We start from the raw sequence: 24,596 nt of genomic DNA on the forward strand, positions 1-24,596 counted from the left end.
CTTGTTCAATTGAAACATGCAGTGCATCGAAAAATTTGTGGGATCCTTGCCAAGTCAATCCTAAACGCACATGGAAATGAAAAAAAATTGACCAGTTGAAGATATCGCGCGAACAGGCGCGCGTCAATAAAGGATCTCTCACACTGCACCAACTAACGTGAAGCTTCAAAAATAATGTCGGTCCGAACCTACATCATGAAGGTCCGATATGGCGCTCAAGATATGGAGTGACATATACCGTTGCCCAGCAGGGTCAGGTTGGATCTTGCTTATGAATCACGACTCGGTCGTCGCCGGGGTCCTTATGGCGCTCGGCTTCAGATGTTGTGACACGGCTGGTGTAAGTAAAATTGTGAATACCTCTATATACAGTAACTTAAGATTACCGTTGCGAAAGTGAAACAGGCCCAGCCAGTGACTAACAAACGGGATCGTGCAGTGCACCATTGTGGGTTTGCTGGTGATGCCAGACAGGCTCGAAGCATGATGGATGGGCAGATGGGCATTGTTACAAAGCTCCTCTCTGAGGAACATGCGGACGACTTCCGCCTCTACCTTTACCGATCACGTGACAATGACATCACAGAGCCTAGACTGACCATGTGACAATGACATCACTGACCACATGACCATGATGTCATCATGGTCATTGCCCTTATCTATCCGGCACGGATCTACCTGATCATCTGATGATATGTGCCTTGTGCTCAAGGCATGTTTACCTCATGTGCGAGATCCAGACCTAGGACGCACTTCCTATCACACACACGACAAAGGCATGTTTGCCTCACCTTTGCCTTACCCTTACGATACAGATACCGAACCTCATGGGCATGGCCCTAGACCCTGATACATGCGCTAGACGCACGACGACCCCGCTGCTGCCTTGTCTTTGCAGCACGACCTTATCTCCATATGGACAGATTGTCTCTCACGCAGAGTCATGACTGACTCAGCATTCTCACGACCGTGGGACAGGTATACGAACCCTGTGCCCTTGTATTGATACTGATGGACCAATCGTAGTTCTAGTATTACAGGTAGACAGACGCCTGTACTCGTATATAAGACCGAGAGGACAAGCTGGAGTCCCCATCTTGTCCTGGTTACACATCAACCAGTTTTACCATCTACATCTGTGCGACAGATCGACCCTGGTCCACAGACAGCGGCCAAGCGTTCATAAGACTACTCCACTGGGCCGACCTTTGGTCATCGCTATGACTGGAGGTCGGACCCCTCACGATTGACTTGAGCCCTTGCGAAGGCCCAGTCACTGACGATGATGAACCGGATGTACGGTGGCACGACTGGCCCCCGTGACATTAGGACAAGATCGTTATTCATTGCTCAACCTCCTATGGTTTAGAGCTGACCTTGACGATTACGACTTGTCCATGTTCGCAGACAGCGTAACATTAGGACAAGATAGTTATTCATTGCTCAACCTCCTATGGTTTAGAGCTGACTTTGACGATTACGACTTGTCCATGTTCGCAGACAGCGTAACATTAGGACAAGATGATTATCACTGCTCAAGCTCCTATGCTTTAGAGCCTGACCCCGACCTCGACCGGTTCACAGACAGTGACCGTGTCACGACCTCGACCGGTTTACAGACAGTGACCGTGTCATGATATATTCCTTGACCGACCAAGGCGACGGTTACCTTAGGACGACACTACCCGACCTCGACTTGTCCATGTTCGCAGACAGCGTAACATTAGGACACCTGTGATAACAGAGATGGAGATACCGTGATTTGACACTCCATTCTCTTGACCTCGACCTTGTCCATTAACATTAGGCCACCTGTGACGACAGAGATGGAGATACCGCGATTGACACTCCATACTCTCGATATCCAACATTGGAACGACGAAGAAGACCCTTGTCTGGTCATTCCTAGGTGAGACCAGATTTTCGAAAGACAATTGATTGGCACCTTGTCCGAGACGAACTCTCAAGAGTTTACCCTTCATTGGGCGACTCTCAGGGGTCGAATCCCCTCATGCGAGGAAAGCTACGACATGTGTAATAATCAAAGACATGTACGAGCCGCATGTGACTGCGAATCGGAAAGGTTTGGCCACCGTAGAATTAGTACCGATTCTATGGACCGTGATGAACTGAGGATGGTGCGCAGCCTTTGACGAAGGACTTAAGTCGCACACTTGATGATCATGGCTGACAACACCGAGTGCGGCGAGATACCCACGGTGCAGATTGATCCCGGGAACGGCAACCCGTATAAACCGTAGACTCTTATCGAGTCCGATCTGATGACCATTTGATGATTGTGATCCCTGAATGGGAGCTCGGACTGAGAAAGTGGACACTCGCTCTCCACTATAAATAAACGATAGATCTTGGCTGAGAACACCCTGCATGGCGAGTTACCTGGGGTGCAAAAAGATTGACAACTCGATGCCATTACGAGTTGATGACCATGGAATTGTTTGAAGATACCGCGAGTTGACACTTCAAAACCATTCCCTGTCGAAGAGGCTCTCGACGTTAAAGAAACCGACAATCCGAAGAAGATCCTGATGTAACAAAAGGATCTGAACGACGACCGTCGATCACAGCTCTCAACGATAAAGAAACTGAACCTGGATGAACCTTGAATGACATAGTAAAAGGTTCTGACAGAAGACGGATCCTGGCTCTCCGTATAAACCAATGATCCATACCGAACCTAGGCCGAAGGTTCGATGAGGCAACGATTAGCCTGATGATTGAACTTAACAAGAGATTATATCACCGAAGAACGACTTGGAGTCAACAGTACATGACACTCCAATCCCCGATAACGACACCTGATATTAGGAAACCCCTAATGGTCCTTTGTTGACCACCACGATGACGACTCGAGCATGATCAGACAGACATGACTCATTCGATGATGTCTGGAAGTCCCAGACGGTCCTTTGTTGACCACCACGATGACGACACCCGATGCTAGATGCCTAAATAGATCTAGCAACCCTCGACGATCAGACAGATCTCGATGGGCAAAACTACTATGAACGACAGCCTTCGATATGGCACTTTTGATGACATGTGTGGGGTAGTTCCCCATGGACAGAAAGGATACTGGGTCACGGCCGATCCTTGGATTTGATGTAGACTGTTGTCTCATCATCTGGAAGAATAAACTTGATGAACGGACAAAATTCGATATACGACACAGCGACGAATAGGGCATCCATGGAATATGGATGGAGGTAGTCGATTTCATTCGACACCAACACATGACAAGACCCGAAATGAAATATTCGATGAAGTATCACGCTAGGCCGGGGTAGTTCAAACCTAGGCCGGGGTACTTTAATGATAAAGACATGAAACTGGACATGAAACCTGAATGGGAGCTATCGCTCACCAGAAGACGATTAACCATGCTGGCATTGACGATGACCAGCCAACCACGATACATGTCCGCAATGACTTAAAACTAGAAGACGACATTTGTCCATAACAACTTAAAACTAGATGATACTTGTCCGCAATGACTTGAAACTAGAAGACGATACTTGTCCGCAATGACTTAAAACTAGAAGACGATATTTGTCCGCAATGACTCGAAACTAGAAGACCCTTGCTGCCCACCCTCTTTTTCCCTTTACGATTTGTTACCTGTTTTTATCGGTTTCAGATCCAGGGTATCTGGTTTTTTTGAATGGGAGCTGATAGGGGATAGTAGGCGAGGATGCATATCCGAGCCAAAGGAATGAGCCCGAGTGCCCGGGTGACGAGGAACGAATGGAATCGAGGAGTGACGAGCGGAGTCGAGGAACGACAAGAGTAATTGAGGACGAGGAACCCTCCCACAAGGGCAAATTTTTTCCCCCCCTCCTCCCTTCCACCACACTCTCTTTCCATCTTGCGAATTTTTGAAGACATCGCTACACTATGAGCCCTCCTGATTTTTAGGCCGGGGTAGTAGTAGGGAAGAATGGGCAATGCGAGTTAACCATTCACTGTGCGAAAGCACAAAGAAACAAGACTAATGGAAGACGACGGGCAACACGAGTTGACCGGTCACTGTGCGAAAGCACAGAGAAACAAGACTAATGGAAGACGATGAACATAGCTGAATAGCTTATGAGAAGAAGACGAACAGAAGACTTGCAGTTGGAGCGAGCAATCCTAAAGGGATGCGAGCGACAAGCAAAACGAAGTTTGCGAAGCTGGATTAACACCCAGGTCAATTTTTTCATTTTCCGCCTCTGATTTACCCAGAATCATGCGATGACATGACACGATGAACAACGATACATGGAATTTCTCCATTCCATTTCCCGACCGACTTTCTTGACGACTTCAATCCAGGGAATTGAAGACCTGAATGGGAGCTGATGTTACAAAGCTCCTCTCTGAGGAACATGCGGACGACTTCCGCCTCTACCTTTACCGATCATGTGACAATGACATCACAGAGCCTAGACTGACCATGTGACAATGACATCACTGACCACATGACCATGATGTCATCATGGTCATTGCCCTTATCTATCCGGCACGGATCTACCTGATCATCTGATGATATGTGCCTTGTGCTCAAGGCATGTTTACCTCATGTGCGAGATCCAGACCTAGGACGCACTTCCTATCACACACACGACAAAGGCATGTTTGCCTCACCTTTGCCTTACCCTTACGATACAGATACCGAACCTCATGGGCATGGCCCTAGACCCTGATACATGCGCTAGACGCACGACGACCCCGCTGCTGCCTTGTCTTTGCAGCACGACCTTATCTCCATATGGACAGATTGTCTCTCACGCAGAGTCATGACTGACTCAGCATTCTCACGACCGTGGGACAGGTATACGAACCCTGTGCCCTTGTATTGATACCGATGGACCAATCGTAGTTCTAGTATTACAGGTAGACAGACGCCTGTACTCGTATATAAGACCGAGAGGACAAGCTGGAGTCCCCATCTTGTCCTGGTTACACATCAACCGGTTTTACCATCTACATCTGTGCGACAGATCGACCCTGGTCCACAGACAGCGGCCAAGCGTTCATAAGACTACTCCACTGGGCCGACCTCTGGTCATCGCTATGACTGGAGGTCGGACCCCTCACGATTGACTTGAGCCCTTGCGAAGGCCCAGTCACTGACGACGACGAACCGGATGTACGGTGGCATGACTGGCCCCCGTGACAGGCATGATGGTACAGTGGGGGATTGGATGCTGAGCACTGAGTGCTGAACTTGAAGTATCCACGGATTCCTCGGTGCCATTCCGAAGCCAGGAGGTGTGCAATATCTTGCCTTGTTGGCAGAGACTCAGCAGAGAGCTGCATCCTTCCTCAATCTGAATGCTTGACTGAGGTTTGACACTATGGAAGAGTTACAAGGCATTCAAGTACTCGGGCTTTTTGACAAGGGAGGCCAAAGTAGCCATACAACCCATAGATGTCATGTAAGAACATACCTGGTTAAAGCTTGAGCCGAGAGGCAAAGCCTGCATTATGCCTAAGGAACTCAGCTATTCACAAAGCACCAATACTGTAGGGTTAAAGTTGCTGACAGAAGATGTGTATAAGGCTTTTGTGGCATGTTGGTGTTCTTAGTGTCACGGAAAGTGCACTAAACCGAGTTATTCGGAAGACAAGATTTCAGCAAGTAAAGTAAAAACAAACAAGACTTCAAAACGGTTCAGTGCATATTCTGAATAACATGACTAAATCCTTCAAATCAGAGCATCTGCAATGGATTGTTCAAGGGCTTACTATGATGCACAGAGCCTAGCAAACCACATATACATAACTCACATATCTCCTTCAGTCGGTGCCTATGAGCATTGTAGGCATCAGAAACTTCCCGCTCCAAGTCACTATAATATGGTATCAGTCCACAGTGACATACTACTAAGGTGACACGCCAGAAAGCCTGTCTACGAGGCGCGCAGTCACATGCGAGCATCACGCAGTGCCACACGCGTCAGAGACCCCAGGTGCATTTCCTTTTTCTAACCTGACCCTGCTGGGCAACGGTAGACATAGGTACTTCGCAACCGCGTCCAGACTACTGCGCATTGAAGAAGTGTGTCTTGACCACTCCTTCTAAGACCCTGCCTGCCCGTCGTCCCCACCGTTGACAGAGAATGCTTCCTATCTTGCACGGTTAAGGCATGAGCAACTAGACTAGAAGTTTTGTCAAGGGCCAAGGACGCCGATCCAGTAATTCATCTTCCTTGCTGCAAGGGAAGTTCGCAGTCCACAATTGTGCGGGAGAAAATTAGATTCTGAAACATGCAAGGCCCTGCAATAAAGTCAATATATACAACACTGACAAGAGTACGCACATTCCCTTTCTCTAGCCTCATGTCTGGTACGAGGCGGCGCTCTATGTCACATAAATCACGCCTGGTAGCAAAGCAGTGGGTGAGAGCGAAACAGCGTGGCTGAAAACTTGTTAAAGATACGGAAGGCGGACATACTAGGCATGAAAGCTGGGATGGGATATACGCATGGTTGGCCGATACAAATGACTGGCGGAGGGTGCCCGAATGAGAAGACAAGTACACTAGCAAAGTGGGTTTATGAAAATGATGGGGTAACTACAGCCCGAATTACAACCATTGGGCAGGTAACATGTGAGGGTGTACATATAATCAAGGCAGAGGAGAATATGGGTGGAGATGGTAAAGTTGTATGATATGGCCATTCAGAGGATAGTTTAGGGATAGTACTGGTGTTGAGGGTGCGGTGGAAATGATGCATATAGCGGACTTAATGTATCGGGAGGCCTAGCTAGGGCAGATCGTGTGCGAGTCCACCTCGGTGGGATAAGAAGGTTCGGATAGTGAGGAGAAAGAGATGCGTGAGGGTCGCACGCTGTCTAGCTAGTAGAGCCACGTACTGGAAGATGGTGGAGAACGGTCTCGTTCGCTGACTTGCATGAGTACTCACGTTATAACCAGAAACAAATGCAACTGCACACTGCTACTTGCGGGAACCAACTCGCTGACGTCATGCTCTACTTACCTCCCTTCCTATCGCCCAAAATAATGCAACATCCGAAAGGCGTAGGGTGGCAAAACCAGGAACCTCAATGACAGACCAGCGATGGTCCATTAAATCGGCTTTGATAGGTTTATGGTGGTGAAAAGGTGTGTTTCAATCCAACTGCGTTCCGTATATTCTGCGGTCGAACGCAGACCAGACACCCAAAGCTCCGCAATGGACTCGACAACACACAACAGATGCCAGTGGTTGCGCATGCTACTGCACGTCCGTCCTGGGCTGCCTCAGGACCGCTACCTCAAGCCGCCCAAATCGCCGAACGATCTAAACCATCATACGTAGGATGAATAGGAAACAGTAACTTCCTAAGTTCCCCCAGTCCCCGGGGAGGGATACACCCGACAGACCGTATCGGAGTGGCTGCCACCCCGCGGCCAGCCTCTGGCAGCGCGAGAAAACATTCGGAAGGTAGAGTAGCGCTGCGTGCGTAGAGAAGGGGTGACGTCTGCACGTCGTGGTTGCAAAAGACGTTGGTTGGAGAAAAAAGAGCGCGGAGGAGAGTGCTCAAAGAGCTACCCAGACCTCCCGGCTCAACCTTGACTGCCACACTATCATGTTAGACTTTTTGAACGCTGACACTTATCTTTTTCAGCCTCCCACCAATGAAGCTTGAAGAGTCATTCTTGCACAAACCGCGACCCATAGCAAACCCATAGGATTCGGAAGTCTCTCACACACGTCACGTGACACCCGTATGCATCGGACGCGCTCCCACGACTTTGCCACGATACGAGCATCTATGACGCATACCTGTGGAGTTCTACAGAGTTCTACGGTGGTTCTACGTACGGCGAGAAGTACTTTGACAAGCTGAGATGAGGCGAAGCAACTGGATTTCTCCGCCCGCATTCAAAAGGGTAAGTGGCAGTGTGTCACAGTGTTAGCTGCAGGAGGAGGTGTCAGGATATTTGTAGCGGCGAATGACGATGCGCCTACGATTCTACGGTGCGTCTTCCAGCTATGGCTGAGCTTCTTCTCAACGTAGAGAAATAGCAGGCTCGTAAGCACGAAAGCCGCGGAGTCTAGAGCGTAACCCATGGAGCCTTAATTGGCATGCTTACTAAGCATCCTGTATAACTCTGATCCAGCGTCATGCCATTCTGTACTCCTCCCCCGCCACGTCGATACCGGGCTCGACAGGAATTCTCTTCCAGCAGTGTCGCTCTTTATTTCGACTTTCTTGACCTTATTTGGCTGCTGATTCTTCTTGTCCTGCCATGGCGTTCACTTCGTCCTCGGACGCAGTCGTTCTTGCGATCGGTCTTGTCCTTGCTGCGGTGTATCTTTTCCGAGACCAGCTTTTTGCTGTGTCGAAGCCAAAGGCAGTTCCTATTACCTCTAAAGCTACTTCCAATGGCTCAGGTAACCCTCGGGATTTTGTGGAGAAGATGAAGCAAGGGGTAAGTATATGTGCTTCTGATTCCGTTGCGTGAAACTGACCCCTTTACGCTCAGAAAAAGCGCATAGTCATTTTCTACGGTTCACAGACAGGTACGGCTGAGGAATACGCTATCCGTCTCGCTAAGGAAGCGAAGACGAAGTTCGGTCTTGCCTCGCTCGTCTGTGACCCAGAGGAGTATGACTTCGAGAAACTCGACCAGATCCCCGAGGATTGTTGCGCCTTCTTTGTTATGGCTACGTATGGTGAAGGAGAGCCGACCGATAACGCCGTCCAGCTTTGCGAAAACCTGTCGGACGAATCCTTTGAGTTCAGCAACGGCGAACGTAAATTACCCGGACTTAAATATGTCGTGTTTGGTCTCGGTAACAGGACTTACGAGCACTATAACCTTATTGCTAGGAACGTCGACAGGGATTTGCAGAAGTTGGGGGCAACGCGGATTGGCGAACGAGGTGAGGGTGACGATGACAAGAGCATGGAAGAGGACTACCTTGAGTGGAAGGACGGCATGTGGGAGGCTTTTGCCAAGGAGATGAACGTCGAGGAGGGACAGGGTGGTGACACCCCAGATTTCGCCGTCACTGAAGTTGAGGATCACCCGCCAGAGAAGGTCTACCTCGGTGAGCAGTCATCCTATAGTGTCCATCTTCCGACGGGTCTTATGTCGTTATTTAGGTGAATTGTCCGCACGTGCTCTCACCAGGTCGAAGGGTATCCATGATGCGAAGAACCCGTACCCTGCCCCTATCATCATTGCGCGCGAACTCTTCGAAAACCAGGCCGACCGTAACTGCATTCATGTGGAGTTCAACACAGAGGGTTCTGGTATCACCTACCAGCACGGTGACCATGTAGGGATCTGGCCATCCAACTCTGAAAGCGAAGTTCAGCGGTTGCTTTGCGCTCTCGGCCTCTACGAGAAAAAGGACAAGGTCATCAACATAGACTCACTCGATCCTGCCCTTGCGAAGGTGCCATTCCCTGTCCCTACCACATATATCACGGTTCTTCGTCACTACATCGATATCAGTGCAGTTGCCGGTCGTCAGATTCTTGGTGTCTTGTCCAAGTTCGCACCTACTCCCGAGGCTGAGTCTTTCTTGAAGACTCTCAACACAAACAAGGAGGCGTACTCGAAGATTGTCGGCGACGGCTGCCTTAAACTTGGTGAAGTCCTGCAGCTCGCAGCAGATAACGATCTCGGTGCCGTCCCTACACCCGAGAACACCACAGCATGGAAAATCCCCTTCGACATCATCGTTTCCTCCATCCCCCGCTTGCAACCTCGGTACTACTCCATCTCTTCGAGCCCGAAGCTACACTCCAACTCTATCCACGTCACTGTCGTTGTCCTCACTTACGAATCAGTTGCTAGCGAGAAGGTGAAAAGCAAGTGGGTATATGGCGTCGGTTCCAACTTCCTGCTGAACCTCAAGTTCGCTGCGACCGGTGAGGAATTCCTCGCGATCACTGATCCCGATGGCCCCAAGCCAGCAGTTGTCACAACCCCCCAATATGCGGTTGAGGGACCTCGTGGTGCTTACAAGCTGGAGACTTTGTACAAGGCACCTATCCATGTTAGACGGTCCACGTTTAGACTGCCCACAAACCCCAAGAGCCCGGTGATTATGATTGGGCCTGGTACTGTAAGTCCTACTGATTTTCGTGTGCTATATCAAGTTACCAACGATGTTGTAGGGTGTCGCGCCTTTCCGCGGTTTCGTGCAGGAGCGTGTCGCCATGGCTCGTCGTACCATCGAGAAGAACGGTGTCGAGGGACTGGCAGACTGGGGCAGCATCCGTCTGTACTTCGGCTGCCGCCGCTCGGACCAGGATTTCTTGTACAAGGACGAATGGTCCGATTACAGCAAGGAGCTGCACGGCAAGTTCACGATGCGCTGCGCCTTCTCGCGGGAGGTCTACAAGCCCGACGGCAGCAAGATCTACGTGCAGGACCTGCTATGGGAGGATCACGAGCAGATCGCCGATGCGATCCTGAATGGCAAGGGCTACATTTACGTCTGCGGCGATGCGAAGAGCATGAGCAAGGCTGTCGAGGAGACGCTCTGCAAGATCTTGGGTGAGGCGAAGGGTGGACGCGCGGAGGTTGAGGGCGCTGCCGAAGTCAAGCTTCTGAAGGAGAGGAGCCGCATGCTATCTGACGTGTGGAGTTAGGTGCTGCACGCACTATGTTCTCGCACTTTGTCGCCACTGCTTTCCTCGATGTCCTCCTGTAAGATGATCACGGCGATGAGTGCTGACGATTATATCATAGAAATAATTTCTACCCGCTGCTGTGTCTCATTGTTTTCAATGTTCATCATCACTTTACCATAGATTGTACCTCTACACATGCACGCAACCATCTACAGATTGGTCGGAAATGAGATACATGATCTTTCCTCCTAGCCTTGGTGTTTTCAGAAGTCATGTGCTCTGTGCTTGAATTCGAATCCGAGCACCCGAAGCAGCGCGGGCTGCCTGAGCGTCTCTCAGCGGGGATGTTCAGGTTAGTAGCTCTGCCATTCACATCTACGCTGCGTTCTGTTCCACGATTTTGCCCATGCAATTCTTCCGCGAGATTACCTGCTTTGACACGTCACCTCCGTCTCCGATGCGCTTCATCTCACTCATCCCCACCCAATCCGACCGATAACACGCAGCCAGAGCCTCTGCGCACTCCCGAGGCGCAATCTACTACGAATGCAGAGGCCGATCGTTTGGCGGAGATGAAGGAACAATTACGGGGGTGGACAGAGACCGCGTCTGCACGGCTACGGGAGCGCGTAGACAAGTTCACCGCCGACCTCGCATCTACGTTTTCTCAGCTCGGGGGAGAGCTTAATAGAGTGACTGGCTATGGCGAGATAGAAGTACTCAAGAAAAGAGTTGTCGAACAAGGTGAGCATCCTAACGTCTGCCAGATCGCCATCTCTGCAACCTGATATACACTTCGACGCAGAGGGACGGATAAATGCTGCTCGGCAGGCATCTAGAGAAGCGAAGGGAGCCTATGACAGGGCGGTCCTCCAGCGCGCGGCGTCGCAGCGCGAGGTCAATGACCTGCTGCAGCGCAAGTCTACATGGACAGACGAGGATGTCGGCCGATTCACCTCGCTCGTGCGCCAAGACCACCTCCGCGAACAAGACGAATCCCGCGCAAAAGCATCCGCCACGCAGTCCGAGGACGCGGTGGAGCGCGAGTTCAGCGAGCTCATGCGCGTCATACTGAATCGGTACCACGAAGAGCAGGCGTGGTCGGACAAAATCCGGAGCGCATCAACTTATGGCTCCTTGGCTGTGCTAGGCGTCAACATGGCCGTGTTCATCCTCGCGATACTGTTTGTCGAGCCGTGGAAGCGGCGGAAGCTTGCGCAGACCTTCGGAAGGAAGGTCGATCAGCTCTCTGCAGAGAGTACGGCTCTCCTTGAGAGCAAGACGCAGCAGTTGAGTGAGCGGCTAGACGGACAGGACCAGATGTTGGCGCAGATCGTGGAGACAGTGTACTACTCTTCACAACCTGCACAGGTTGGGCAGCTAGCAGAGGATAACCCCAATATTATACCGCCACAACCTCAGCTGAAGTCAACGATAGTGGTGAACCGAGAGTTCGCCTTGGCAATTACCACCAGCGCGGCGGCTGCAGGCATCTTGGGGTGGTTGGCTCGGAGTTGGTTTGGATGACGCAGTGTATCTACCGGTAGAATCAGTCTTAATAATAGCCACTCCAGCTCTAGCATCGGATGATCGGACGAGTCGCGGGGTGGCTTGAGTTTCATCGATAGTGGAACGATCATACATTCAGGCTCCTGTATACGCGACAATGTACTCTGGGTGAAAGTGAGCCTGACGCATTTGCAGAAGAACGACGACGGCGAACCTGTCTTGTAGATATTCTCCTTTTGATTCTCCGACGCGAGCTTCCGACCAGGCTTCAACGTCCCACTTGCACCAACCCCATCCATCTTTTATCTATTCCGAAAAACCATGCGTAAACGTGCTCAAAGGAGCGGGGCAGATACATGATCACTTACGTCGGGTTTCTTGTGGGGAGCTAAGATAATGAGCCATCGTGCCTTCGTACTAAGACCATATATCAGACTCTCGGTTGGGCATTCGAGGGAACGGATGAGCACACACCTGAGCTCCCAGAGTAGAGCGAACAGTTCTGAAGGCGTCTCGATGAGATGTAACGCGAAGGAACATATCACCATCTCAATCAGAACCTCGCCAGGGGCTAAATCACTCTCTATATTGATGTTTGAACCCTTATTCTCATGATCAATGACCGATATTTTGGGTGATCTACTGGGTATTGCACCTTCCGCAATATCTCGGAAAGATAGTGGTGCGCAAGTCAGAGATGTTCGTGAACGGAATGCTTCTGATGTATACTGCAAGGCACACAGTCAAGGAGAAATCATTATGATTGCATACGAAACTCACTGGATCCGCCGCTAGGATAGTGGGTTTGGACATATCAGTCCCTATGGGAGGGGCCAAGGATACTCTCGCAGCGCGTCTCTGCGCAATGGGCGCAATCGCTAATCCCCCTGGATGGATCTTAGCAGGCTCTCCACTGTTCGAGACGGGGGCTTGCGACGCATCATACGCGAGTCGACCTGAAGTCCACCATTCCATCACGGCCAATGTTACTTCTCCACTGTTGATGTCAGTACACAGCTTATAAGGGCTGAGGGGCTACCGACAACAATGCAAAAGTCATTACCTGCCTGTACCGAAGTTAATAATGTACACAGAGGTTGCAGAGATTAAACATACCACAGGCCATATCGAACAACACCAGGTTATCCGAGCTCATACTTGGTCTACTCATTTGCCACCATCTGGAGACACGTCAATCCTGCACAACAAGTAGCGTGAAAGTTCCAACCTGTTCAGCCATAGAAAGAGACAGTTTCGGACACCTGAAAAATGTGGATTGCGGTACGTAGCACCGACTTTTCTGTAATACTACTGTATGTCAGGTCAATGTTCCGCAATGAGCAACTAGTAAAGTGGCGCATGCAACTTACCTCGTCCACCCCATAGTCAGAGTAATTGTCTCTCATGGAACGTTTGAGGTTGCCTGACGTCGTTTCCCGATCACCTCGGGACATGGTCGCGGCCGCGGGGCGGACGAAAATAAGCGCTCAAAGCGCCTGCTCACGCTGATGACCTCGTTCCTCATCAAGGCGCACGAAGGCCGCTCCGTGCCGGCAGCCTGGAGGGACCCACCTGACTGTGCCTTCTGCCGCATCATCCGAGGAGAGTCACCGGCCGCGCTTGTCTTCGAGAACGACAAGGTTATCGCAATCTTAGGTCCTATTCCACCGCACCCTGCTGCTGTACTGTGTGTTGCTCACGCGAAAATCATGTCTGATTGAAGATATCCTTCCCCTACGTCCTGGGCATGTTCTGGTTATCCCGAAGGCCCACTATTCCCGCGTGTCCGAGCTACCAGCAGAGTTCGCGGCAGCCACAGGAGAGGCTATCTCGAAGGTCTCCAATGCTTTGACGCATGGTACGCTTAGTGCCCGTGATGTTTCAGACTGATCTCACGAGTCACGCAGCTATGCGGAATACTGCATTAAATGTGGTATGCAACCAAGAGTACGCTCAGGCAGTTCCGCATGTTAGCGCAAGTTTATGACTCTGGTGCAGTCCATTCACCCAGTTCCATTTCTAGGTCCACTATCATGTCATCCCCGCCCCAGTACTAGTAGCTTCTTCCGTATCACCACCAGCCACGACTGGCGATGCAATCAAGGTAGATCGTATCGCGAAGCCACTGACCGAGAAGGAGATGCATAAGGAGGAGTTCCGTTCGAGAGAGGAACTGGATTACGAGGATGGACAGAGATTGGCCCAGCTGATTCGTGCACATCTATGAATCTATCATTTAGCCATTCATTTTGTGGTACGACCTCCACGATTACTGCCTCAGATCAAGTCCGACGGAAAATGTGTGTGCATAATATTCCATATGGAGCTGTCCTGTTGAAAATTCCTGCCTATACAGACGTGAGATTAGTTCGAGTATGGATCATGGCAGTGATCATAGTTTGTTTGTCATCTTGCAAACCAGGATGAGAGTCCAACATCTCACTCGAAAGGTCAGCTGAGGACCGCTGCCCCAGAACACAGAGCGTCTTGATATCCAGAGTGTTAAGTTTGTTAACGTCTCACAGAAAGGCTTGCTACGAAGGGAAGACACGTTTCTCTCTTCGGCAGTTTGACCGTTACTAGAGGAATCTGTGAGGCACCGATGAGACATTAATCCCAAGGTCCTAGATACTACTTGTACCTGATTCAGAGGAAACCGCAATCGTCGCCGAGTAACGTCTTCCACGCTTGTCACTTGTCACGTGATCGTGACAGTGTGATATTGCCAAGTCCAATTCTTGGTGCAGCTCTTGCCAACGTTCACACTACGCCCCGTCTACCAAGAAGTGCGACTTTTGAACAACGACATGCCGGAAAGCAATAGCGCACAAAGGTTTCCAGTATCCGATGAGGAGCCTACTCCAGTCGATGACTCTCAGTTGTCGGATGTTGAAGACGTGTCTCAGGTTCACGCCGTTGATGATGCACAAAAGAACTCAACGGAAGGAGACAGTCAGGATAAGACCAGACCAAGGCCAGCTCTGGTACGGGAACCTGGGAAATCGCTTTTACCATTCTCGAGAGTGCAGAAGATATTGAAGGCGGATAGAGTATATCCTGCAAACCCAAACCTAGTCCTCAAGCTGACGTTCTTTACAGGAGCTACCGATGGTACAGAGGGAAGCAGCATTTTTAATCTCTGTGGCAGCGGAAGAGTTCGTCAAACGGATAACTGAGGCCACTTATCGGGCGGCAGAGAGAGAAGGACGGACTACAATGCAGCAGAAAGACATTGGTGTGTGGTTCAAGTCATGCCTGCTCATCCGTTCTCATCCAGACGTTATAGCCGCTCTCGTACGACGAGTTAACGAATTCACCTTTCTCGACGGTAATGATTGTCCGACTGGGACCATCCAAACGGAACTCATTGGTATGACGTGGTTCACAGATATCATTCCTTGGCCAGACCCTAATGCACGAGCTGCTCGCAAGCCCAAGGCAGCGCTAGAGGGTCAGGAGGACATAGCCAGAGAACTGACATTGCTGGATCGTTTCGTGAATGCTGAGAAAAAGTCAAAGCCAGGAGATGTAGAACCAGCAGAAGAGTCCACGTCAAATGGCATCATCACCATGAACGAGGATGGCACCATGTCGGTTGATCCTTAGTGACATTAATACTATCTCTGGAACCGGTACCGTACGTGTATGTATTTCGGCCGTATCTGGTCGTAGAACATGTGGACTCCAAGGTTTTGATTTCAAGTAGAAGGATACACTACCTCTCCGAGGTTTTTTCATTCACTCTCTTTCTGCGTACGCACTGCTTGTGTGTCCGCATACTAGTGTGGGTAAATGCATGTTTTACAAAGCTTTGTATGTTGTTTGTATGTTCTCGTCGGAGACACACGTGACTGCCTCGGAGGAATCTCGGGGGTGATATCTCCCGTTGCCGCTGCAGACGTCAAGCCACCTGGCATGCTCGACCAGAGGGAGTAAGACCGTCTTTATCCCTGACTTTCTCCAAAATCTGCTGCGTATCTTGACATAGCAATGCGGGTTGTCGCGACATTCCATCAGCCTTCTTCTGTTGTCCAGTCGCTCAAATGTCGCCTGACATCCGACGACAGCGTCGAGCATCTCGTCGTCGCCAAGGTTAACAGGCTTGAGGTCTTCTCTCTCCAACCAGAAGGCATTCGCCGCGAGTGTGTCCTCGAGATATGGGGTCGTGTGGTTGCGCTCCGATCTGTGCCTGTAGAGGTTAGTGGGCCCGATAGATGTATATTAATCATCGAGTTTATGTTTGTATCAGGACTCAGGAATCTCAAACATCTTGGTTCTGACCGACCATCCTGAGCCGAAGCTCATTGTACTGAAATATGTCGCCGATCCCGCGGGTGCGAGTCTGGTCACGACGGGTGACCTTTCCGTGCACGATCGCTATGGCCGCCAGTCGGAATTCGTCACCGATGTACTGGTGGACCCTACCGGACAGGTTGCCGTGATCAGCTGCTATGTTGGGAAGTTGAAAGTCGTCCAGTTCGACGACGGAGGAATCTCCAACCAGTTCGATGTATCGTGAGTTGATACTCATACATGATTGCCATGGTCCTGACGTGCGCTTCTGTGCCATCGCAGTGTTCCCGAGTTCTATATTCTTGCTTTGACTTTCTTGCACACCTCCCCAGGAACGTATGCTATTGGTATCTTACACTACGACCACGAACAACGCCTGCAGCTTTTGTCGCGCGACCTCGACCTCGAGAACTTAGAGCTCTCTGCTGCACCATCCACCATTCTTCCGATTACTGTGCTGTCCGCGTCCACATTCCCGTCAATGGATACGCCTCCGCTACTGATCCCTGTCCCTCCATATACCCAGGAGGGGACAGAAGATGATTTCGGCACCCATCTCGGCGGCGTGCTGGTGGTCGGAGGGCGGAAGATCATATTCTACGAACATGCATCGCAGGAAAGGCGAGACATCAAGAGGGACAAGCAGCGCAGATCTGCGAAACGGAAAGCCAGTGCGGTGCAGGCGGAGGCTCAGAAGGCCACCGAGAAGGACAAGGAAAGGGAAGGAAGGAAATTGAAGCCCAAGATTAGCGTTAAATGGCCCTGGAGCGAAGTTACCGCGTGAGTAGTCTACCTTCAAAAGGATGCGTGTAACCGAATTAAGTACGCGTCTAGCTGGTCTCCAATTGATGAAGAAGGGAGGAGGTTCCTCATAGGAGACGCTTACGGTCGTCTGGCAATGGTGGCGTTTGACGATACGCCTGGTCTCATTCTCGTACCTCTGGGAGAGGTATGTCTTTGACCAAGCGCTGATCGTATTCTTAATGGTTTATGCGTTGTACAGACATCTCCTGCAGTATCTCTGACGTACCTGAGTTCGCAAGTCGTGTATCTGGGTTCGCACTTCGGCGAATCGCAGCTCCTACGCATTCATTCGTCCCCCTTCGCGAATGCGGATACCGAGACGCTTCCCATTCCATCGGGTATTACAACTGTCTCATCATCATCTCTAATGTCATCGAAGGGTAAGGAGAAGGCGTACCTATGTAGGGACGATGAGCGAGCAGTGAAAGGTGGAAGGGTCGTATCTACTAAGGGCACTTTCGTTGAAGTGCTGGAGAACTTCCAGAATATTGCGCCTATCATGGATGCTGTACTCGCAGATCTGGATGGGAGTGGACAGGTACGTAGGGTTTTCCCATGTATTCTTCGATATGGTCTCACCATTGATGACTGCGTGGTATGTAGCCCCAGATTGTCACCTGCTCGGGAGGACTTAGTACTGGCGCAATCAAGGTCGTCAGAACAGGTGCTGACTTCCAGGAGCTCGGTATCGTCAAGGACGTTCCGCACGTCACTAACTTGTGGCCTTTGCGTACACAATTTGAAGCCACGTACGTGTGTATGTTTGGCATTTCACCGCATTTTCGCTTACTCGCTTGCGTCTTTAGCTCAGACACACACATAGTAGCATCTACTCTGCGAGAAACATACGTGTTCCGTCTTGATGCGCACGATGCCATAATCCGCCTGGATCCGTCCGCCGATGGTTTCGTTGGGACCTCGCCCACACTTGCTGTACGCAACATCCCTCGACGAGTGACAACGACGAACACTGGCCGTTCGACTTCTTCTTATGTCGATTCCTCACTAGTCGTGCAGGTAACACCAGAGAAGGTGCACCTCGTAAATTATGACCAGGCACTAGGTTTGTTCTCAGTTGTCGGAACCGGATGGGATCCAAACAATGCGCATCCGGCCCATAGGCAGCGGTCCATTGTCGCTGCGGATCTGAATGCCAGCCAGTTCGTAGTAGGTCTGAGTGGTGGCAGATTGGTCCTGCTTAACCTTGGTGAAAGTGATCAGTTCCAAGAACTCAAGTCAGTCTATTTCACCTTACTGTTCTTCCCAAGCACGGAGCTCACATTGTTGGATTCGCCAGGTATCGAGACTTCACAGACGCTACCTACGGCATTACCGAGATTTCCGCAATATCCTGTGCGCCGTTTGATCCTGCAAGGAAGTATTCGTTGCATATCGCGGTATCTTTCTGGGGCACGAACAAAATAGCCATCCTCTCTCTCGAGTCTTCCCAGACCTATATGACAACCATCTGCGAGACCTCTACTCTCACAGCCCTTCCACGCTCTCTCTTGCTGTACAATTTCGGCTCTGGACGTGGTCGGAAAGACGCAGATTACCATCCTCATATAGTTGCTGGATTGTCCGATGGCACAGTGATGTCGTTCAGTCTGAAGGTCAATGAACTGAAGGATAGGAAAGTGTTTCCACTTGGGGCAGCACCTGTCTCATTGTCGACTTGTGTGGTCGATGGACGGATGGCGGTCTTTGCCAGCGGCAGCAGAGCATCCGTTCTTTTCTGGGAGCGACAGAGACTGCATCATTCGCCTGTCATGCTCAAGGTGCGTCCCTGTATCGTCGGAGGCTCTGCTGATGTTCATCGTATGAACCTGCTCAGGACGCTGTTAGAGGCACCAGTCTGAACTCCACGTTCTTCCCTTCTTGTGTTGTATTGGCAACGTCATCCTCGCTATTGATAGGAAACGTGAGGGGTGTCGACAAGATGCAAATAAGATCTGTGAGCCATTTAATTCCTTTAAGTCGCCCTCGCTCATGTTCGTCCTTGGCGTAAAGATACCGTTAGGAGTAGAGAATCCCCGTCGGATCGCACACCACCCTTCTCTAAAGGTCTTTGGGGTAGCTTGCAACAGAACGAATCCTCCGCGTATCGGCGACTTTGAAGGTACCGTCAGCTGCTTCAAAATTCTTGATGATGTCTCGTTCGATCGTGAGGGTTCCTTCAGTTGTCATAATGACCAAGGCGTTGAACAGACCGTAATTCTGCTATATAGAGCTAAGTCAATTCGTATGTGAACTGGGCGAAGAGGTCACTGCTGTATTAGCGCTCCCTAGGAGGGAGAATCAGAGTTTCCCGTGCTTCTGTGTCGGCATCGTGGAACTTGAGATGGGGGAGCGAGAGCCATCCAAAGGCCGAATAGTTATGTTCTCTCTGGGATCGCGTGATGGCGGCATATCGTCTGCCAACCCTGCTCTTCGTCTCATTTCCAGTGAGCACACTCGTGGTTGTGTCTACCAGTTGGTCAGCGTGGAGGACAAGATTGTTGCTGCCGTCAACACATCAGTATGTGCATTTTCGAGTGCTGTTCGACTAAACTCAGAGTCGTTGGGCAGGTCGTCCTGTACAAGATCGATAATACGGATGGCTCTGCGAGTCTGAGGAAGTTAACGGAGTGGAACCATAACTATTTCGTGACCAGTTTGGTGGCGCATGACACTACTCTTATCGTTGGAGACGCAATTAGTTCTGTGTCGATCCTGAACGTTGTAGGCGAAGGTCTGCAAAGTATCGCAAGAGACTACGGTCCCCTTTGGCCTGTCGCCGTAGAGGCTATCGGCAATAGTGGTGTCATCGGAGCGAACGTAAGTGGATGTTCTTTGAGGAGTGCCGCACTTACGTCCAAGTTTTTCTTTCCAGAGCGATTGCAACCTGTTCACGTTTTCCTTGCAACGCAACGGGAATCGGTTCATGTTGGAAAGAGATGGCAGTTATCACGTCGACGATGTCATCAACAAGTTCCTACCTGGTGAGTGTCGACATACAACCAGTCGCGAATACGTTTCTGAGCCAGGATGACGTGCGATAGGTGGTCTGACTTCAGGAGAGTGGTCTGGAAATCAAGTACTTAAGCCAGAGCAGCTGTTCTTCGCGTCGAGTGGTCGCATCGGTGTCATTCTCGAGTTAAGTGACGAGATCTCCTTGCATATGACCGCCTTGCAGCGCAACATGGCGACAGCCATAATTGGTCCAGGTGAAATGCATCATACGAAGTGAGCGTCCGACCATGCTCTGCAAGCTGGCGTATACAACACTAACGTCCGCAATTTTGTAGATGGAGAGCACCTGCCAACTTGAGAGGGGCTTCCGATGCCGAATCGTCCTTCGGCTTCCTCGATGGTGATTTCATAGAACAATTCCTCACCCACCCAAACCCTTCAGAACTCCTGGAGGGGAAGATGGAAGCCGAGCGCATCACCCTACCCCAACCTGAGATCCGAGATGTATTGGAGAAACTACAAAGTCTACATTGACTTTGCTATCGGGATCCTCTGAGTTGAATCCGTGATGATACATTTTCAGATGGACGATGTTGTAATGAATGTACATGTATCTCTGTATGAATAACGAAGCTGGTATAAATAGTCCGGTCGAGGGTATCGTCCTCTCAGTGGAGGCCGAAGTATGAGAGAATGGTGGCCAAAGGGATCGCGAGGCGGTCTTCCTCTTGGTCTGATCGTTTGGGTGCGAAGAAGAAACCAGATATAAGGACAAGATAACTATGAGAATCGTACAATGTAAGACAAAGATACTGCAGTATACACAACAGAACGTCTCACCTCAAGATAAGGATGCTTCCACGGTGGTAGTTACTCTTGGCTTCAATATAAGTGTAGGTCATGAGGAAAACGGATAGGATTATGACGACGACGTCCCATCGCGGGAAAATCAGTCTGTGGGCGTTATGCCATTCGTGAGTATATGAACACCAGCCCTACATTACAAGTGACGTACGTGAATGTATCCGCGACGGAGCCCATCTTGTCGGGAGCATACCAAGCGGAAAATGCAACCATTGCAGGGATCTGAAGTAGACATACTTGCAAGGCATATGCTGAACCAATCTCCATACTGCAAACAACAATCAGAGGCCGTGTATACGACAAAGCTTAGAGCACGTACCTCAATGCAATGTTGCCATGCATGGCGAAAGAAATTGCGTTCATAAATTCTGTTGTGTTCGGTACCAATGCAAAAAGTGTGATACCCAAGAACTTTTCGTCGATTCCTGAGCCTTGCAAGACTACATCGACAACGTCCACCAAGATTTCTGAGCGAATCGTGAGTGAATACATAGATGCCTTAGTTCTGGCCTCAACGTACCTGCTATGACGGCATACAGTGCCGTGCAACCCAGCAGGACACTCGCGCTGGTGGTTCGGCTCCATGAAGGTGCATCATGACCACTTCCAGCGTCCATTTCCACCGCAGCGGACCCACGCATGGCCGGGGAACGCGAATCGTTTTGTTGATGCCTGAGTGCGCTCACGGTGGCGACAGCCACAGCACGAGTGAAGTCGTCCGTCGTCATATTCTCTGGTAAACGCATCGGCTGCAGGCCCGTGTCCTTCATGGTGTGGTCGACGGTCTCCAGAATCGGGCCGTATACTTGGGCCTGCACGACTGGCGGACTCGCGTAGGATATGCGCTTCGCGGTAGGAGGCTGTGGCGGCTGCCCTTGCACTCCGATCGCCTGTCGCTGTTGATTCAGAAGCGAGCTCGAGCGGGAGTCCCGCGGCGTCTGGCTGCGCGAAGGCCCAGGGCTCTCTGCGATGGGAGTGATTGTGCTGGGTCTGTGATGCAGCGTGGAGAGCTGGGTCTGAGAAGCCTGCGGGTTGACGCCAGGGGCTAGACGAGGGTAGATAGAGAAACGGTTGGAACCTGTAATCTCGAGAGGTTGCAGAAGCGGCTGGGGGTTCTGCCAGATCTGCGAGGCGTGGGTGCGCAAGGAGAACCAAAGGCCTATGAGGTAAGACTGGCGAGGTGTCAGCGGGAGGAAAATACTGTGGCACAGAGACTGACTAGTAATAACACGGCAGCGCAGAAGAACATGAGATTCTTTACGGTAGATTGGTAGAACGGGTCATCCACCGGGTCTGGATGTTTGTAGTAGCAATGCTGGCAAGCCCAAGGCGTGTCTGACCCTGGTGGGGGGCAGCCGTCGCATATCAGTTGGAACTATGGTACAGAAAATTAGACAGGGTGGAAGATGGCGACTTCATGTACGTACGCTCCCATACGTCTGGTAAAACAACGTCGGTGCGAGCGTTCCAATAAAAGCCATGATCAACATCATACTGGTGACCCCGGCACTCTTGGCGTTGAACTTCTGCTCCTTCTTCATAATGGCACCGCTGCACATGCTCATACCGGGCATCAGCAGGACTCCTGCCAGAAGACTGCCAACGATGGAACCTTCGACGAGGTGACCTTTTCCCTGCGTCAACGAGATCGCATATAGCAGAACCTCAATCAGGGAGCCGAAGGTGGCGTTGATCACTGCGCCCATGCCGATCGACGACTGCGCTGAGATAGACGCAACCGCCATGCCGATGAAATACGAGAGTGGAATGACACTGAGCAGGCTCAGGACGAAAATGAGGGCACGGTCTGTAAGAAAGGCCAGGAAAGCAGGCACGTAGTCACCCGCCGACTCCCATCTCTCTACAATGGGCATCAGCACCATACCATCGAAAATGACAAAGAACACGATCGGACTGAGATTGACGATTAGGATGTTCACGCCGCCGACGGTATACTTGTAGTACTTCAGGCCAAATGCCCTGTATGTGCACAGGAGTACCGTAGATGTAGGTGATCCGGAAGGTGCAGCCTGGCCTGCTGCTAGCCTAGCAGGCTTGAATGAAACCGGAGTTTCGCCGGAGACGGCAGCCCCCTCCTCTGCGGCGCTTTCATCTGCCACTGCAACTACAGGGGCTGCGCAGAATCGAATACGAGTGGGCTCCGAGATGAGTAACTTGATTAATGCCCAATTGAGCTTAGCCATGGGAACGGCGAATATCAGACCCCAGCATGCTATGCATACAATGAGCATCAGAGGGGCGATAATGCAAAGGAATGCAAGACGGAAGCATGCTTTTCCAAGCCAATCGTCTGTCTTCCCTTCCATTGCACCGGTGGAATAAGACAGTGGGGGTGAGATGGGGGAGGACATTGCACCATAAGATTTTGAAGGCCTGAAACGGGGCATGGCCGGATTGGCTGTCCCGAGCAGTGGGGTAGTCGCAGTCGCCACGTCGTTCCAAGAACTTGATGATAGATGTGCGACCGTGCGAGGCGTGATAGTGTCATGGCTAGACAATGGCACGCCTCCACGCGAAGTGGCTGTGTCACGACTGGACACATCCCGACGAGGGGTAGCATCCGTGTCTTCGCTCAACGAAGAGGAAGACTGAGAGAAATCGTTAATGCCCTCGGCATCCGGTGCGCCGTTCGGTACGTTGTCGTCATCTTCTGAGGCATGGGGTGGACCATGGTCTCCTTCGACGTATTTCCCGAACGGCCACGCAATGTACCAGCCAAGACCGAACAACAGGGTAGAGTAGCGCCGTCCTCCCTTCGGGACGAGGTACAGGAGTGCTGAGACGCAGAAACAGCACACGGCGAGCCACCACCCGAACACCAGTACCCAGACGATGTTGCCAGGAAGCAGGTGCCGCTCCGCCTGCGCGGAAGGCACGGAATGCAGCTCCTGGTCCGCATAGCGAGTGACAGATCTGGACTTCTTGTAGAGTGCTGGCTTCCAGATGGGGAGACCGAACGGATGCTCGACGTTGATTAGAGACTGGCGGTCCTTGAGGGTGATAGGGTCCTCCTCGCCGGCCCCCTCTTCGTTTTCCGCTTCCTCTTGTTCCTCTGCCTGCTCCTCGACAACGCCCTCCTCGGGCGGGGTATCTCCTTCGTCGTCGCTGTCTTCGTTCTCCTCGCTCAACAAGCCCGCGTCCTCGGGAACGCCCCTGGAGGTTGCACGCGAGCTGGTGACACTTGTGCTCCTCACCCCGCGGCGCTTCATTGAGTGGTTCCTGCTCTGACTCGGGCGGTGTGGGCGCCGCGGAGTAGGCGAGACGGCCCTGGAGGTTTGGGAGAAATAAGAAGTACCCTGATGATGGTGCTGAGGAGTCTCTGGGACCGACCACTGCGAGCTGCGACTGACGCTGCGCTGTAGCGGAAGCCGCGCCCCGAAGTTGGATGTGGTCGGGGACGCTACAGGCGTCATGCTGGGAGAGCCGTTAGTGTCAGACTCTTCATCTGGCGAAAATGGCGCATCGGACATGATTGTCACGGTGCAAAAGAGAAGACTGAGGGAAAATGGCGACGCGGCCGAGCTTGTCGAGGTGCAGCAGCAGGCGA

At 51.3% G+C, this 24,596-nt stretch overlaps 6 protein-coding genes across 6 annotated transcripts; 4 read left to right on the top strand and 2 right to left on the bottom strand.

The window, feature by feature from the left end:
* Positions 1-8,264: 8,264 nt before the first annotated feature.
* SCP_0700460 (NADPH--cytochrome P450 reductase) lies at positions 8,265-10,624 on the top strand (the record flags this gene model as incomplete). The annotated part of the gene is made up of 4 exons (XM_027759978.1): positions 8,265-8,447; positions 8,502-9,069; positions 9,125-10,095; positions 10,148-10,624. 4 exons carry the CDS (start codon positions 8,265-8,267, stop codon positions 10,622-10,624), a joined length of 2,199 nt encoding a protein of 732 aa, XP_027615779.1.
* A 254-nt stretch (positions 10,625-10,878) lies between these two features.
* SCP_0700470 (hypothetical protein) lies at positions 10,879-12,133 on the top strand (the record flags this gene model as incomplete). The annotated part of the gene is made up of 2 exons (XM_027759979.1): positions 10,879-11,350; positions 11,412-12,133. 2 exons carry the CDS (start codon positions 10,879-10,881, stop codon positions 12,131-12,133), a joined length of 1,194 nt encoding a protein of 397 aa, XP_027615780.1.
* Positions 12,134-12,242: 109 nt separating this feature from the next.
* On the bottom strand, positions 12,243-13,271 carry SCP_0700480 (Uncharacterized protein; the record flags this gene model as incomplete). Its single annotated transcript, XM_027759980.1, has 6 exons — positions 12,243-12,279; positions 12,330-12,421; positions 12,484-12,532; positions 12,590-12,843; positions 12,896-13,112; positions 13,228-13,271. The coding sequence occupies 6 exons, from the start codon at positions 13,269-13,271 to the stop codon at positions 12,243-12,245; spliced, it is 693 nt and encodes a 230-aa protein (XP_027615781.1).
* A 352-nt stretch (positions 13,272-13,623) lies between these two features.
* SCP_0700490 (hypothetical protein) lies at positions 13,624-15,721 on the top strand (the record flags this gene model as incomplete). Its single annotated transcript, XM_027759981.1, has 10 exons — positions 13,624-13,771; positions 13,839-13,973; positions 14,023-14,084; positions 14,139-14,328; positions 14,397-14,415; positions 14,472-14,565; positions 14,863-15,165; positions 15,215-15,350; positions 15,402-15,443; positions 15,504-15,721. 10 exons carry the CDS (start codon positions 13,624-13,626, stop codon positions 15,719-15,721), a joined length of 1,347 nt encoding a protein of 448 aa, XP_027615782.1.
* Positions 15,722-16,105: 384 nt separating this feature from the next.
* Positions 16,106-20,698, top strand: SCP_0700500 (hypothetical protein; the record flags this gene model as incomplete). The annotated part of the gene is made up of 15 exons (XM_027759982.1): positions 16,106-16,312; positions 16,365-16,630; positions 16,691-17,188; positions 17,243-17,357; positions 17,412-17,750; positions 17,816-17,961; positions 18,019-18,447; positions 18,510-18,990; positions 19,047-19,166; positions 19,223-19,376; positions 19,441-19,730; positions 19,781-20,029; positions 20,085-20,193; positions 20,254-20,437; positions 20,500-20,698. 15 exons carry the CDS (start codon positions 16,106-16,108, stop codon positions 20,696-20,698), a joined length of 3,786 nt encoding a protein of 1,261 aa, XP_027615783.1.
* Positions 20,699-20,832: 134 nt separating this feature from the next.
* SCP_0700510 (Low affinity vacuolar monovalent cation/H(+) antiporter) lies at positions 20,833-24,519 on the bottom strand (the record flags this gene model as incomplete). The annotated part of the gene is made up of 7 exons (XM_027759983.1): positions 20,833-20,944; positions 21,005-21,118; positions 21,180-21,296; positions 21,348-21,495; positions 21,549-22,200; positions 22,248-22,403; positions 22,456-24,519. The coding sequence occupies 7 exons, from the start codon at positions 24,517-24,519 to the stop codon at positions 20,833-20,835; spliced, it is 3,363 nt and encodes a 1,120-aa protein (XP_027615784.1).
* Positions 24,520-24,596: the final 77 nt, after the last annotated feature.

The sequence above is a fragment of the Sparassis crispa genome, assembly GCF_003851025.1.
Source record: "Sparassis crispa DNA, contig_000006F, whole genome shotgun sequence".
NCBI classification, from domain to species: domain Eukaryota; kingdom Fungi; phylum Basidiomycota; class Agaricomycetes; order Polyporales; family Sparassidaceae; genus Sparassis; species Sparassis crispa.